Here is a 17,608-nt window from a genome sequence, read left to right on the forward strand (position 1 = left end):
TCTCTCTCTCTCTCTCTCTCTCTCTGCTTCCAGAACTTTGTCATACCTCGTCTTAAAGCTATGTATGGTTCCTGCCTCCACTACTTCACATGTTAGGTTATTCCACTTCCTGACGACTCTATGATTGAAGAAATACTTCCTAACGTCCATCTGACTCGTCTAAGTCTTCAGCTTCCAATTGTGACCCCTTGTTTCTGTGTGTGTGTGTGTGTGTGTGTGTGTGTGTGTGTGTGTATGTCGTGCCTCATATGTAAAACTTGCGATCTTGGCTTAAATAGCAACTTTTATCTTGCCTAATAAGACAAGGTAAAATTTGTGTATGCAATAATTTCGCAAAAATCATTCTGAACCTAACGAAAAAAAATATATTTCACTGTGTTTGTTTAGTATTAAATTATTGTAAAGATATCTAAAATATATTTAGTTGGATTAGGCTAAAATAAATTACGCTTGTTATAATAAGGTTAGGTAAGTTTTCTAAGATTCTTTTGATGCAAAATTATAAATTTTTACAATAATATTAATGAAAAGACTCAATTTTAAATGAGTTCTTCCTAATTGACCAGTTTTACCTATTAGGCACGATATATATATATATATATATATATATATATATATATATATATATATATATATATATATATATATATATATATATATATTCATCATAGTGTATATATCTCGGGTAATAAAACAAAATTATCCCCAGAGTTCTTTTCGTAATGGAAAATGTATTTTTATTTTGAGTCTCGATATAGAATTATCCTCGGCAGAAAAATTCTTTATAAATCGATATACACAATTATCTCGTAGATAAAAATTACTTATATTACAATATATGTATATATTTTTTATTGTTGTCGATGTTCGTACTGATACTTGACGTCAGGTGGCGCTCCTTCACAAAATTTAAATCACTATGTTTATTCGTTTTATGATGATTATTAATAAATTAATGAAAATACTAATAATAATAATAATTACAATTAAATTAATAATAATAATAATAATAATAATAATAATAATAATATTATTATTATTATTATTATTATTATTATTATTATTATTATTATTGCTATTATTATTTATTATTGTTATATTATCCGTTACCTTTCTCTCCTCTCGAAAAATATATTCCTATTCACCCAGTAAGTTTATTAAGTATTTATACACGTCGTTATCAAGTCTGGCCAGCTCTTTCTATCCTTTAAATGGTGTTAAGTTCAGTTCCCTAAGTCTTGCCTCACAGTTCAGTCATCTCACCCCTGGAACTAGTCTCGTTGCAAAGCTTTGCACTTTTTTTCTTATGTTTTTGACATACTTTACCAGTCGTGTGGGTTCGAGGCTGATATTGCCTTCACAAAGATGAGCTTGACACATATCACGTATTGGATCTTGAACAAATCTGTGTTACGATTTCTGAAAGCCGATTTTATATTCCCCAAACGTGTATTCACTGCCAAGGTTATTTGGTTAATGCGCGATACTAGCGACTTGCTCGACGTTCCTGGTTCTGAGCTCAGCCGCAAGTCTGTCTTGAGTGAGATTTGCTGTCTGTGTCGCTATTCTGTGCTCAGCTCCAGGTTATTCTTTTTCTCTCGTTAGTTTATTATGATCTTACATATTTGAGTCTTTAATTGTCATGATTTATTTTATTCTTCTCATTAATTTGAAGTCTTCTACCAATGGGGATACACATGACTCCCTTTCTTCCTGCATGTCGTTCACATACACCAGAACTGGTAATAGTACCAATCCTTGTGGACCCCTGTTATTATTATAATCAAAAATGATGCGCTAAGGGCCCTTGTTATGCATGCCATTCCGACTTGTCTTTCCTGATAATCTGTCTCATTTCCTTTACGTATTCTTTGACGTATTATAGTACAATTCTTATTATCCCTCACTAGTAAAGCTTACGGTCAGTTTCTCATGTATGGTTCGGTATAAAATGTCTTCTTGCTGTCCAGTAATGCTCATTACACCTCTGCCTCACTGTAATTGTCTCACTTCAGTTGCTTGAGATTAATCTCAAGCAGGTTTATGATTACCAGTTTCTATGCCCATGTTTTTTGTTGTTCTTGGGTTCATTTTTCCGTAAGAGCCGCATCATTCTTCTAATAACCTCTCTTACCTTATAAAATATTCATAGCAATGATGCTGACTTTTTTTTTGTCTGCCATTCTCTCCTAAAAATGGGATTAAACGTCTTGTCTTCCACTCGTTTGATAATTTCCTTGGATTAAATGGCTACATGAGTTTAGTTAGCGTGTGCATAGTGCACCAGTTCACTCTAAGAGTCCATGGAGACACATTGTCAGCTTGCATTGCCTTTGAGGTATACAGCTCACTCAGAAGTTTCTCTACCTCTTCTCCACCCTTTTTCCTGTCGTGTGTATAGTGTCGAACACCTGTTGCGTTGCTTCCAAGAAAACCTCATTGAATCGTTTGTTCAGCTTCTTGCAGATTTCCTGGCAAGCTATCCTCCTCTTTTAGTTTCGTTATCTAGTCGTTTACTGTCGCTTTTCTTATAAATTGACTTCTTTTCTTGTATCATCTCACAGCCTATACTCACAGTGTATACTCTCTGGCTCTTTTATCTTTTTGGTTTCTGTGCTTTGCTTTCTATACTTTTCCAGACAACTTTTAGTTTTTCCTCCTTGCAACTTGACGTGAACCACGAGTTCCCTCTGATATTACCATTGTCCCTTCTTAGTACTAATTCCTGGACCTTCTTAAGATCAGCGGTTCTCTCACCCCAACACGGTCTCTTCTGATATCTAGTTCTTCCCTTCCCTACCTGCTATTATTCTTTTCTCAAGCTATTCCTCCACCAGGTTTTCGAATCTCAGTAGTGTGGTCGCTAGCACCCAGAGGTCTCTCATAGTCTATTTTGCCAACATCAACTGTGTTTACAGTGAATATCAGGTAGTCTTACTGGTTCATCCTCTCTTCGCTATGTTCTCTCTCTGATATACTGACAAAGTTTGAAATAGTAACTACAGTCATCTTAGACTTCCATGTTTCCAGTTTCATATATACATCCTTATTCTCCCTTTTCAATTTCATTGCGGCTAAAATTTTCGGTGAGTAGTAGCCTTGCATTGATTATATGGACTCTTTGTGCTGCTTTTACCACTGTGTCAACCATAGCTTTGTAACTATCTCTTAATTTCTGTCTTGGTGCCCTGCTGTTCAAAGGTGGATTTATAAATCACTGCTGCTAATACCTTGGGTTTTCCAGTTATGATTTTATCTACTCTTTATCTGTCTGACACACCTCTGTTTATTCCTTTCATATCCACAAAACTCCGCTGGTTTCTGATTATCGGGGAAACTCCTTCCCCTTCCTTTGTTTCTTCTGTCACAACATTTGGTATCCTAGTGGGAATATTGCAGCAGTTATCATTTATGTTAATTTCAAGATCCACTTATCGGAATGCAACAAAATAATGAGTTTTTCTCGTTTTCATTGTTGATGTACAATGACTGTTCTCACAACTCTCACGCCATATAACAAATATGATTCTCATGAAAACCATAAAAATAATTTTGAAGTAATTTTCAGCCGTCACTGATCCGCGTGTAAACAAATCTTAGTTTCATGTATATTTGTCTAATTACTTAGTTTAGCTATAATTTGTCACCTGATCACCGTATTATTCTGGATACTGTCAATACTCACATGCTCTTCACTTTTACCACTGTTACCCCTGTTACCACTGTTACACATGTAGAAGTACCAATACTTGCCGTTCCTGTCAGACTACATCTGTGCACTTTTGCACCGTATGTGCACCGTACTGTATGTGTGTGTGTGTGTATGTGTATGCGTATGTGTATGTGTGTGTGTGTGTGTGGTGCGCTCACCTAATTGTAGTTGCCGGGGTCGATTCTCCGTTCCTGGCCCCGCCTCTCCACTACTTGCTTCTTTCTCTCCTGGTTGCGTGAGCTCAGTCATACATATTCTTAAAGCTATGTATGGATCCCACCCTCTATAACTTCTCCCTCTAGGTCATTCCACTTCCTGACCACTCTAAGGTAGATGAAGTATTTCCTAACATCCATGTAACTCATCTGTGTTTTTAACTTTCAATTGTGCCCTTGTGTACCTGAGACTTCCCTCTCCAGCAGCCTCCGTGTCCACCATGTCAATTCCTCTCAATATTTTGTATGTCGTAATCATATGACCTCTGCTTCTTCAGTCCTCTAGTGTCGTCAGGTTTACCTCCTCCAGCTTCTACTCATAGCTTATACCACTCAGCTCTGAGAGTTTCGTTGCACGTCTTTGCACATTTTTCCAGCTTCTTTGGAGGTTTTATCATATGTTGGTTTCATAATGGCGCTGCATATTCCAAAGCGGGTCTGACGCACCATGTGCTGGGTCGTGAATAATTCCTTATTAAGGCTCCTGAAAGCTACCCTTAAATTTGTCAGTTTTACATTTGCTGCAGCGGTTATTTGGTTAATGTGAGCCTCTGGTGAAATGCTGGGGACTGTGCTCACCCCAAGGTCCTCTTTGAGTGAGGTTAACAACATTCGTCCCCAGAGCTGTACCCTGTTTTCAGTCGTCTCTACCCTTCCCCGATTTTCATAATTTTGCATTCCTGGGGATGATTTTTGATATCCACTTGTCACACGAATCCTGCCGCTTGTCCTAATGAATTTATAGTCTTTCCTGGTCTACTTCTGTATCTATTCTCTTTAGTTTCACATTTGAAGAGGAGGACACCTCTGACTCGAATTCTTGTGATGTAGTTTACATACACAAGAAACAGAACCGATCTAAGTGGTGGCCCTTATGGAACCCCACTCGTTACACTCGCCCATTCCGACACTTCCTCCCGGACATTAACTCGTTTACTTCTTGATAAGTATTCCCTGATTCTATGTGGGGCTGCTGTGTGTGTGTGTGTGTGTGTGTGTGTGTGTGTGTGTGTGTGTGTGTGTGATATAGTAATTATCGTTTCATTATTAGAATTGTTTACAAAATTCGGTGAATATGATACTCATTTCCACTGAGCCTCGGGCAGCATCAACCCCTTATTACAGTTGAGTCTGTAACGTAATACTCTCACGCCACACGGTGCCTGCGACGCTACCGTGATACACGGTGCCTGTGACTCTACGGTGACGCACGGTGCCTGTGACGCTACTGTGATGCACTGTGCTTGTGACGCTAACGTGCTACACGGTGCTTGTGACGCTACCGTGCTACACGGTGCCTGTAACGCTATAGTGCTATACGGTGCCTGTGACGCTACCGTGATACACGGTGCCTGTGACGCTATAGTGCTATACGGTGCCTGTGACACTACCGTGCTACACGGTGCCTGTAACGCTATAGTGCTATACGGTGCCTGTGACGCTACCGTGATACACGGTGCCTGTGACGCTATAGTGCTATACGGTGCCTGTGGCGCTACCGTGATACACGGTGCCTGTGACGCTACCGTGCTACACGGTGCCTGTGACGCTACTGTGATGCACTGTGCTTGTGACGCTAACGTGCTACACGGTGCTTGTGACGCTACCGTGCTACACGGTGCCTGTAACGCTATAGTGCTATACGGTGCCTGTGACGCTACCGTGATACACGGTGCCTGTGACGCTACCGTGCTACACGAATTGTACTGGCTCCGTTGGTTCTCACATTATTGCACTGGTTCCCATAGTACTACACTGCTTCCCACGGTACCACCCTGGTTCACACACTAATACACTATTTCCCACACTACCACACTGGCTTCTACACCTCTACACTGCTTCCCACACACTACTACACTACCACACTGGTTCCCACTGGTTTCCACACTACACACTACACTACTACACTGGTTTCCACACTACCACATTGGTTTCCACTCTACTACACTGGTTCCCACACTACCACATTGGTTTCCATACTACCACATTGGCTCCCACACTACTACACCGGTTCCCACACTACCACACTGGTTCCCACACTACCACATTGGTTCCCACACTACCACATTGGTTCCCAAACTACCACACAGGTTCCTACACTACTACACTGGTTCCCACACTACCACACTGGCTTCTACACCTCTACACTGCTTCCCACACTACCACACTGGTTCCCACACTACCACATTGGTTTCCATACTACCACATTGGTTCCCACACTACTACACCGGTTCCCACACTACCACACTGGTTCCCACACTACCACATTGGTTCCCACACTACCACATTGGTTTCCACACTACCACATTGATTTTCACTCTACTACACTGGTTCCCACACTACTACACTGGTTCCCACACTACTACACTGGTTCCCACACTACTACACTGGTTCCCACACTACCACATTGGTTTCCACACTACCACATTGGTTTCCACACTACTACACTGGTTCCTACACTACCACACTGGTTCCCAAACTACCACATTGGTTTCCACACTACTACACTGGTTCCTACACTACCACACTAGTTCCCTCACTATTACACTGGTTCCCACACTACTACAATGATTCCCACACTACTACACTGGTTCCCACACTACCACATTGGTTCCCACACTATTACACTGGTTCCCACACTACTACACTGGTTCCCACACTACCACACTGGCTTCTACACCTCTACACTGCTTCCCACACTACCACACTGGCTTCTACACCTCTACACTGGTTCCCACACTACCACACTGGCTTCTACACCTCTACACTGGTTCCCACACTACCACATTGGTTCCCACACTACCAAACTGGTTCCCACACTACTACACTGGTTCCCACACTACCACATTGGTTCCCACACTACTACACTGGTTCCCACACTACTACACTGGTTTCCACACTACCACATTGGTTTCCACTCTACTACACTGGTTCCCACACTACCACATTGGTTCCCACACTACCACATTGATTTCCACTCTACTACACTGGTTTCCATACTACCACATTGGTTCCCAAACTACCACACTGGTTCCTACACTACCACATTGGTTCCCAAACTACCACACTGGTTCCTACACTACTACACTGGTTCCCACACTACCACATTGGTTTCCACTCTTCTACACTGGTTCCCACACTACCACATTGGTTTCCATACTACCACATTGGTTCCCACACTACTACACCGGTTCCCACACTACCACACTGGTTCCCACACTACCACATTGGTTCCCACACTACCACATTGGTTTCCACACTACCACATTGATTTTCACTCTACTACACTGGTTCCCACACTACCACATTGGTTCCCACACTACCACATTGGTTTCCACACTACCACATTGGTTTCCACTCTACTACACTGGATCCCACACTACCACATTGGTTTCCATACTACCACAATGGTTCCCACACTACTACATCGGTTCCCACACTACCACATTGGTTCCCAAACTACCACATTGGTTCCTACACTACTACACTGGTTCCCACATTACCATAATGGTTCACACGCTACCACAATCGTTCCCAAACCACCACACTGGTTCCCAAACTGCGACACTGGTTCCCAAACAACTACACTGGTTCCCAAACTACCACACTGGTTCCCAAACTACCACACTGGTTCCCAAACTACCACACTGGTTCCCAAACTACCACACTGGTTCCCACACTACCACACTAATTTCCACACTACCACACTAATTTCCACACTACCACACTAATTTCCACACTACCATACTGGTTAGCACGGTATTACAATAGTTCCCACAGTACCACACTGGTTCCCCCAGTATTTCAATAGTTCCCACACAACTACACTGATTCCCACGGTATTACAATAGTTCCCACGCTACTGCACTGGTTCCCACGCTACCACGCCGGTTTCCAAGGTATTACAATACTTCCCACGCTACCATATCGGTGGTTCCCAACCTACCACACTGGTTTCCACGCAACTACACTTGTTGCCACACTACCACATCAGTTCCCACACTACCACATTGGTTCCCACGCTACTACACTGGTTCCCACGCTTCCACACTGGTTCCCACACTTGCACCAGCACTGGTTCCATCACTAACACACTGGTTCCAACACTGGCTCCAACACTACCACACTGGTTCTAACACTATCACACTGGCTTTAACACTATCACACTGGTTTCAATACTACGACTCTGGTTCCGACACTACCACACTGGTTCCAACGCTAACACACTGGTTCCGACACTACCACACTGGTTCCAACGCTAACACACTGGTTCCGACACTACCACACTGGTTCCAACGCTAACACACTGGTTCCAACACTACCACACTGGTTCCAACACTATCACACTGTTTCCAACGCTAACACACTGGTTCCGACACTACCACACTGTTTCCAACGCTAATACACTAGTTCCAAAACTACTGCACTGGTTCCAACACTACCACACTGGTTCCAACTCTACCACACTGGTTCCGACACTACCACACTGTTTCCAACGCTAATACACTGGTTCCAAAACTACCGCACTGGTTCCAACACTACCACACTGGTTCCAACTCTACCACACTGGTTCCGACACTACCACACTGTTTCCAACGCTAACACACTGGTTCCAACACTACCACACTGGTTCCAACACTACCACACTGTTTCCAACAGTACTACACTGGTTCCCACACTACCACCCTGGTTCCAACACTACCACACTGGTTCCCACACTGCAACACCGGTTCCAACACTAACACATTGGTTCCGATACTACCACACTGATTCCCACATTACCACACTTTCCAACACTACCACACTGGTTTCCACACTACCACACTGGTTTCAACACTACCACACTGGTTTCAACACTACCACACTGGTTCCAACACTACCACACTGGTTCCCACACTACAACACTGGTTCCAACATTACCACACTGGTTCCCACACTACCACACTTTCCAACACTACCACACTGATTCCCACACTACCACACTGGTTCCCACACTACCACACTGATTCCCGCACTACCACAGTGGTTCCAACACTACCGCACTGGTTCCAACACTAACACTGTGGTTCCGATACTACTACAATGGTTCCAACACTAACACACTGGTTCCAACACGGGTTCCAATTCTACCACACTGGTTCCAACAGTGGTTCCCACGCAAGAACGAATGAACCAGTGTGTTAATTGTTACTCTGATGATTATTGTTGCTATTATTAATATATTTATTATTGTTCATTTATTGTTATTGTTATTTGTGGTGATAGTTATGGCTGTGTTGATGGTGGTAGTGGTAGTGGTGGAGGTGGCAGTGGTAGTGGTAGCAGTGGTGATGGTGGCAGTGGTGGTAGTAGTAGTGGTGGTGGTGGTGGTAGTAGTCGTGGTAGTGATAGTGGTAGTAGTGGTGGTTGTAGTGATGGTGGTGACACACGTGGTAGTGTTGGTGGTGGTAGTAGTGGTAATGGGGGCGTGGGTGGGTGGGCCTGTGTCAGCATGTGTCAGTGTGTGTGTGCGCGCCTGCTGTGGATATATAAAGAGGGTTGAGGCGTGGCGAGGCCCATCAGACCACTCTCCTGAGTCCTCTCTCGCTCTCCTGGTCTTCTTGCCATCCTCGCCACCACATCCTCTCCAACACACCAAAAGTAGGTGGTATTCCTCTCAGGGATGTCAAAGATACTTTTTAAGATGTTCTACACATGTCTTAAAGAATCTTTCACTTTCAGAAAGACTTCCTCTAGTAATCAGGTTTGATCCGAGGGCATCAACACCACTTCCTCTTCAAGAAAGTGGTGTTGTCTGTTGAAAAAGAATGGGATTGCGATTTCTGCTTCAATACTAAAAAGTGAAGTGAGATTATTCTTCAAGGAGATGGCCGACGTAGCTGTTCTTGGAATGTAGTGGGTCCAGGAAGGTCTTGGGTCGTGTGCTTTGGTGGGTCCTGAAAGAGTCGTGGGTCTTGGTGGGTTCAGGAAGGTCTTGGGTCGTGTGCTTTGGTGGGTCCTAAAAGAGTCGTGGGTTTTGGTGGGTCCAGGAAGGTCGTAGGATCATATATGCTGGGTCCAGGAGGTTTTGATCCTCCCTTGAAAATAAAAGCCGACTTTGAGGCAATTTCGATAGGGCTTTTACGGGAAAATTTTATTTTACAAGTATACAATTGGAACATTTTTATGATGCTTATGAGGAATACCTGAAGGTTGACTTGAGTATTATGTTTGTAAAACTCCTTCGCACTCTACTACCTCGCACTCTACCAGTCAGTATTACGTTGAATTATGTAGATTTAAGGAGATGTTGACAACTTTCAGGTACTTCGAAAGGTCCAGGTTTTAAGGGATTTGAAAGAATGTAAAGACTGTGCATATGTCTTTCCTTGTTTAGTGTCCATCGGCGAGAAAGTCAAACACTCGTTCTTCACCTTCTTCAGACATCACAGACTTGATCCAATTTCAGGAAATTATTTTTTATTGAAGGAAACTGTGCAGAATTTTGTATATCATTTTCGAGTTCTCACGTTTTTTTACAGGGAGAATATGAGAAGCTCTCATTTTCTGACAATTAAAATCCAATGAAAATGACAGAAGAGCCTCTTTCGCCCGATAAAGGAATCCATTTTGAACATATTTCTCATTTTTCCTGGCACGATGTCAGGGCAACGAATACCTCATCCTCCTGGAACCTCTGTTCTCACTTCGATGTTGCCAGAGTGTGTTCACGATGGCGACTTTGTTGGTCTTCCATGCCTCTCTGGTAGCCTTGCCACCACTCAGTCTCTCACTTAAGGATGCCTAAGATGTAACCTTGTCAAAGGACTATGCGAATGCATGAGCGGGCATAGCGAAAGTCATATCTGTGTGCTCTCACCCAACTGTGTGAGCGGGGATTGAGCTTTAAGTCTCCTGTAACGCCTTCACAATTCGATTAACTGGCTTGGTTTATTCTCTGCTCCTCTGAGTTCTTTTGAGTTAGTCTTCCCTACGTCCTTTTCTAATGCATTTAATTTGTTTACTATCCTTACACTACAGGAATTCTTTGCCCCTTTGTGTGTGTTTACTCTATTGTTGGTTCCACTTCATTACTGCTGAAGGATGATTAGTAATAAGGTAAAGTTACCGACAAAATGTTAGGTAAAAGGACACAGATGCAACTAGTGTGACATTTTGTGGAGACGTTTTGCTCTCCAGGAGTTTTGTCAAGGTAACGGCTTGATAAAGATCCTGGAGAGCGAAACGTTGTCACAATAAAATGTCACATTAGTTGCACCAGTGTCCCTTGGCTTGTAAGATGATTATTCTGCTCCCTCTCTTTTTAACACCTTTTTTCTCACTATAATTATTCCAGTGCCATCTAACCCAATTAACAAACCAGAACGTAAAGCTCGGCATTCGCTTAGATTGCATTTTTCATCTCAGGGACTAGTCTGGTTGCAACTCTTTGAATTTTCTCAAGATTCCTTTTTTTCCCTAGTTTATGTGAAGCTTCTATGCTTATGCAAGTACTCGTTAATTGTTCTTATATTTGTAAAGTGTAGGGTCTTATAGCCATTACTTATACTTCTTAAGCTTGCACAAGACTCTGTTGTTATTCACTGTGTGTTCTTCAAGACTCTGTTGTTATTCACTGTGTGTTCTTCAAGACTCTGTTGTTATTCACTGTGTGTTCTTCAAGACTGTTGTTATTCACTGTGTGTTCTTCAAGACTCTGTTGTTATTCACTGTGTGTCCTTCAAGACTCTGTTGTTATTCACTGTGTGTTCTTCAAGACTGTTGTTATTCACTGTGTGTTCTTCAAGACTCTGTTGTTATTCACTGTGTGTTCTTCAAGACTCTGTTGTTATTCACTGTGTGTTCTTCAAGACTGTTGTTATTCACTGTGTGTTCTTCAAGACTCTGTTGTTATTCACTGTGTGTTCTTCAAGACTCTGTTGTTATTCACTGTGTGTTCTTCAAGACTCTGTTGTTATTCACTGTGTGTTCTTCAAGACTCTGTTGTTATTCACTGTGTGTTCTTCAAGACTCTGTTGTTATTCACTGTGCGTTCTTCAAGACTCTGTTGTTATTCACTGTGTGTTCTTCAAGACTCTGTTGTTATTCACTGTGTTCAAGACTGTTATCCACTCTGTGTTCTTCAAGACTCTGTTGTTATCCACTCTGTGTTCAAGACTGTTATCCACTCTGTGTTCTTCAAGACTCTGTTGTTATCCACTCTGCGTTCTTCAAGACTCTGTTGTTATTCACTGTGTGTTCTTCAAGACTCTGTTGTTATTCACTGTGTGTTCTTTAAGACTGTTGTTATCCACTCTGTGTTCAAGACTGTTATCCACTCTGTGTTCTTCAAGACTGTTGTTATCCACTCTGTGTTCTTCAAGACTGTTGTTATCCACTCTGTGTTCTTCAAGACTCTGTTGTTATCCACTCTGTGTTCTTCAAGACTGTTGTTATCCACTCTGTGTTCTTCAAGACTGTTGTTATCCACTCTGTGTTCTTCAAGACTCTGTTGTTATCCACTCTGTGTTCTTCAAGACTGTTGTTATCCACTCTGTGTTCTTCAAGACTGTTGTTATCCACTCTGTGTTCTTCAAGACTGTTGTTATCCACTCTGTGTTCTTCAAGACTCTGTTGTTATCCACTCTGTGTTCTTCAAGACTCTGTTGTTATCCACTCTGTGTTCTTCAAGACTCTGTTGTTATCCACTCTGTGTTCTTCAAGACTGTTGTTATCCACTCTGTGTTCTTCAAGACTGTTGTTATCCACTCTGTGTTCTTCAAGACTGTTGTTATCCACTCTGTGTTCTTCAAGACTGTTGTTATCCACTCTGTGTTCTTCAAGACTGTTGTTATCCACTCTGTGTTCTTCAAGACTCTGTTGTTATCCACTCTGTGTTCTTCAAGACTGTTGTTATCCACTCTGTGTTCTTCAAGACTCTGTTGTTATGCACTCTGTGTTCTTCAAGACTGTTGTTATCCACTCTGTGTTCTTCAAGACTGTTGTTATCCACTCTGTGTTCTTCAAGACTGTTTTTATCCACTCTGTGTTCTTCAAGACTGTTGTTATCCACTCTGTGTTCTTCAAGACTGTTGTTATCCACTCTGTGTTCTTCAAGACTGTTGTTATCCACTCTGTGTTCTTCAAGACTCTGTTGTTATGCACTCTGTGTTCTTCAAGACTGTTGTTATCCACTCTGTGTTCTTCAAGACTGTTGTTATCCACTCTGTGTTCTTCAAGACTGTTGTTATCCACTCTGTGTTCTTCAAGAGAGCTGTAATGAAATGTCTACTGAAAGTTGTATTGTTGACTTTCTAACTGTTAGGATTGTGTTTTGTCTGGCTGGCGCCTCGCACCTGGTATTCTCTTCCAGACTGATAGTTTTACGTTACCTCGCACATTTTGTGCACTGAGATCTCTTCACAGTCGTTTATTAGAACATCCTAGCAATGTCCTGTAGTTACTGTACTTTCAGTCACGTTTCATTATTAACTTCAGCATAAGCTTCGTGAAGTCTTCACACGCTGACATGAAAACTTGCTAAACACACACACACACACACACACACACACACACACACACACACACACACACACACACACACACACGATCTCTGATTTCACTGTCAACACGTTGGACACTTCACTGCCCATCATCACTGTTTACTTCCCACAGAGGCCCCAGGACATACACTTAGTTGACACAGAAAGATTTTTCTTTCCTTGTTTCGGTGTAGCTAAACACACACACACACACACACACACACACATACACACACACACACACACACAGGTGAAAGCGGCCATTATCTTAACTACAGCACATTCGAGACACAGAAGAGGAATGGCTTCTCGCAGTGTTTTATGGACGAAATTGTAAATTGGCGTGGCTAGGGGCTGAGAGCTAGGCGCTGTGGGATGCGAGAGGATAAACATTTTTGTACCTTCCCTATGCAATTTCCCTCATCCTCCTCCCTCTCTCCCCTCTTCCCACTTTAATCTTCCCTCCTGGTTTTCAGCGTGACGACGGGTTCGTCAAGTCGTTTAAAAAAATAGCATGGTTACCCTTGAAAAAGAAAACATCAGGGTTACCCTAGCCAGTTTTCTTTTACAGAAGGTCACAAGGTTGTCACTGGGGGTATACAAGAGGTGCTCGTATACCTTGTTGATCTAATTCACGCCCCTTTGACCAAACTGATCTATTTGGGCTAATGGGTGCTCCCTTTGACCTACCAAATACCCCTTACACCTAACATTTCTTTGAGCTGGTGGATACCCACATAACCTATCGAAATCCCTATTTGGCCCAATGAATGTGTTTTTGACTTAACGAATACCCTATATGCCCTAATTTTGCAGATGAGTCGCGCCCTGTGCCCCGCCCTGGTGATCCTGGCTGCCCTGCTCGCACTGGTGGCCTCTCAGGGCTTCTACTCACAACGCTACGGCAAAAGAGGAGAGACGAGGGAAATGGCTGGTGAGTGAGCCTGGAAATAGTTGCTGGGAGCATGGCCCCCGTGGCCCGCTCCCAGACCTGCTGGATTGGTAGTTGACAACCTGGCCAGTCAGGCTGTTGGTGTTCCCACGTAGGCACCAACAGCCCGACTGATCAAAAATGGCTGTTGAGCAACTTGGCGAATTTCCTCTTAAAGGCAGTTATTGTCTGCTATTAACATTATTAAAGTTAGTGTTATTAACTTCAGGTATTTTGTTAAATTTATTAAGCCTTTTATTAACTTTGTTAGCTGCTGGATTGACTTTATAACGTCTGTTATCTTACTTTATTTATAAAGAGAGATTGTTGAAAAGTCATGGACTCTTTTAAGAGTACTTATTGTACCCGACCTTTTCATGGTATTTAGCACAGTCTATTATGTCTTAAGTGCCGTATATTGACGAGTAAGCTGGTGGATTCTTGTGATGAATTGGATGTTGCTTACTGACACGAGTATACAGGACATAGCATAATATGGCATCAGACAGTATTGGGGAACAGGTGTCGCTACGAGAAAGCGTAGACAACAGATGCCGTTGAACGCAAGGATGGAGGACTGCAAGGGAAAGTGGGGGACGGCAAAGAAACAGCAAATAGGAAGGGATTGATTGGGAGGAAGGGAAAAACGGAGGGAGAAAAGGATAGAGGCAGGCAGGAAAAGGGAAAAGAAGGTAGAGCCAAATACAGGTAGTAAGAAAGTAATTTGTACTGTGTTGCTTTGCTCTTTGGCAGTTCTTCCACTGATTAATTTATTGTGTGGGATAGTGAAGCAAAAAGAGAAGGAAGAGGAGGAGAAAGAGGAGGAGATAAAGGAGGAGGAGGGAAAGGAGGAGGAGGAGGCGAGCAGTGTCAATCACACAGTGGAGATAGGAGAAGCTGACCCCCTGTTGAAAGGACACGGTTGGCCACAATTTTTTTCTTATCCTTTAAGCTGATTGCTAGTGATTTTGTTGACCCCGAGCGCGCGCACGCACGCACGCACACGCACACACACACACACACACACACACACACACACACACACACACACACACACACACAATCAGAGGAAGTGCTTAAGGAAAGGGATGGAGGATAACGCTTTAAGGCTCACAAGGGTTTAGCACTTCAGTACTACAACTGGTGCATATAACTAGGATCCCAGGTCATGGTCAGGTCTTTCTATTTTTTGTAGCACATCTCTTCCTTCTGTTACTCCTGCTCCTGCTCCTCCTTCCTCTCCTGTTCCTGCTGCTGCTGCTGCTGCTCCTCCTCCTCCTCCTCCTCCTGCTCTTCCTTCTTTCTCGCAAGTTATTTAATGTACCTAATTACCCCTCATAGTTTAGAGACAAAAAAAAATTTTCCTCACTGCTCCCTCGAGGAAAAAAAATAATGATAGGCCGTGGAGATATTCACTTCTTTTCCTCTTCATTCTCTGTTTTACATTTATTCTTATCCACTTTCTTCTTGTTTCTCTCTCTCACTCAGTTCGGTCGGTTCGTTATGCCAATCAGAACGCGCGGTCCAATCTGCCTCAGGGTCTTCCAGAGATCAAGATCCGATCCTCCCGGTTCATTGGAGGCTCCCGCTACGGCAAGAGGTCCGGCTCCCCCTCAGAACCCGAGCTCCCCTCCGTCATGACTCCCGAAGGTGAGTACTCGACCTAGAGATTCTGGGAACAGGACCACAACGCCCGCAAGGAAAATTTGCATCTTCTTTTTTCTCCCTTTTTTGGTTATTTACCTCTGATTTTTCTTGGGGGAAGGATGATGCATACTCTCACGCATCCACCAGCCCATTCAAACACCTATTCAAACACATTTTAACATGTCCATCTAGATACCCTGACAAACGTCCATCCCAACACCTATTCAACCGTTCATCTAAACATTCATCCATTCATCCAGATACTCTCCATCTCATCAGAACACTTACGCAATTATTCATCAATTTATTCACTCATTCATTCGTCACGCCAAACACGAGAAAGGTGGGACCCCTGCGACTGTTCCGTCACCCCCATGTGACGTGACTGGCGTCAAGGATACTTACGTTCTTCGCCCTCCTCCCGCAGGTGAAGACACTGAAGTGGCCGCCACACTCCTGCTGGGGGACTCCATCCTCTGTTTCCTCGTCGACGTCCCTGATATCTACCGCTGCCTCAGGTGAGGCTCACTGGTGATCTTTTTCCCTCGGTTCTTGAAGCTCTGAATTAAGGTTTGTACTTGGCCGGTACTGAGTGTTTGCTGGATTTTTAAGTTTCATCTCCTAGACTGTCTGTGATCGTCCGTTATCTGACGTAATTCATTTTTCGCGTTATTCTCTGCATGTCTGTCGAGTGCATTCCGCTACCTTCACGCTAAAGGAATTATTTCTTATGTCAAAGTCGTGGAATTGTTTCTTATGTCAAAGTCATATTGTGGTCATGCTAGTGATGTGCAGCTCAGCTCTCTTAAGCTATCCTAGCTTCCCAGTCATCGTATTCCTGGGACACCAGCCATGAAAAAACCATCTGTATTTACTCACTTTTCTATGAGATGAGATCTTTTATGTTGACGCCACATACTCCATTGCTGATCTTAAGTATGATGTTTATAATGTCTTGAATCACGGTCAAAGTGCTTTGTGCACATCGCAGCTGCTACTATCCAGCGTTTTAAATGCCCTTTACTCATATTCAAGTTTTCCTCACATGTCTTTATTCCCCATATTTGTTTCGTTAATGTTTTATCATTGAAGAACATTGGTATGGTGTTCATCACCGTAGACGGGTCATTTGCATATATAAAAAGTAAACATTGTAGCAAGTGTTATAGTTCTATTTCCATAGAGTTAGTTTTTTCACCTGTTGGAGACGTGCTCACTTTTGCAATGATTGCCATTTGTGCAAAGGCTTTTCATGTGTGAGAATGTTTTTCGACTGTAAATGCTTTTTTAATGCCTCTCACTGTATAAATACTCATTGCCAGTGCGAATACTTCTCAAGTCTCGAAATGTTTCTTACTTGTGTAAATACTTCTTGCCTGTGCAGATATTTCTCGCCTGTGCGAATGGTTTTAGTCTTCGCAAACACTTCTCAGCTGTCTGACTGTTTCTAACTTGTGTGAATGCTTCTCACCTGTGTGAATCCTTTTCACCGATGTAAATCACTCTGACCTGAACTCCTCATCCTCCCTCAGGAAACCCACTTCTGAAGAGGCGACTAACTGAAGCAGTTGAAGACTCATTC

General features: G+C 42.9%; 1 protein-coding gene across 2 annotated transcripts in view; it reads left to right on the forward strand.

The window, feature by feature from the left end:
* Nucleotides 1–17,608, forward strand: part of LOC128689034 (uncharacterized) — a 52,615-nt gene that overhangs the window by 33,648 nt on the left and 1,359 nt on the right. Inside the window, exons 1-5 of one of the 2 annotated variants that reach the window (XM_053777097.2) lie at nucleotides 9,484–9,567; nucleotides 14,265–14,382; nucleotides 15,868–16,029; nucleotides 16,454–16,544; nucleotides 17,559–17,608. The exon at nucleotides 17,559–17,608 is cut by the window's right edge and continues 1,359 nt beyond it. In XM_053777097.2, the coding sequence (XP_053633072.2) occupies nucleotides 14,265–14,382; nucleotides 15,868–16,029; nucleotides 16,454–16,544; nucleotides 17,559–17,589 (402 nt within the window). In that variant the 5' untranslated portion in view covers nucleotides 9,484–9,567 and the 3' untranslated portion in view covers nucleotides 17,590–17,608. Of the gene's footprint in view, nucleotides 1–9,483; nucleotides 9,568–14,264; nucleotides 14,383–15,867; nucleotides 16,030–16,453; nucleotides 16,545–17,558 lie in introns of those variants that run through there. The other variant, XM_070087262.1, reaches the window with a different exon arrangement.

Source organism: Cherax quadricarinatus, chromosome 21, assembly GCF_038502225.1.
Source record: "Cherax quadricarinatus isolate ZL_2023a chromosome 21, ASM3850222v1, whole genome shotgun sequence".
Taxonomy (NCBI): domain Eukaryota; kingdom Metazoa; phylum Arthropoda; class Malacostraca; order Decapoda; family Parastacidae; genus Cherax; species Cherax quadricarinatus.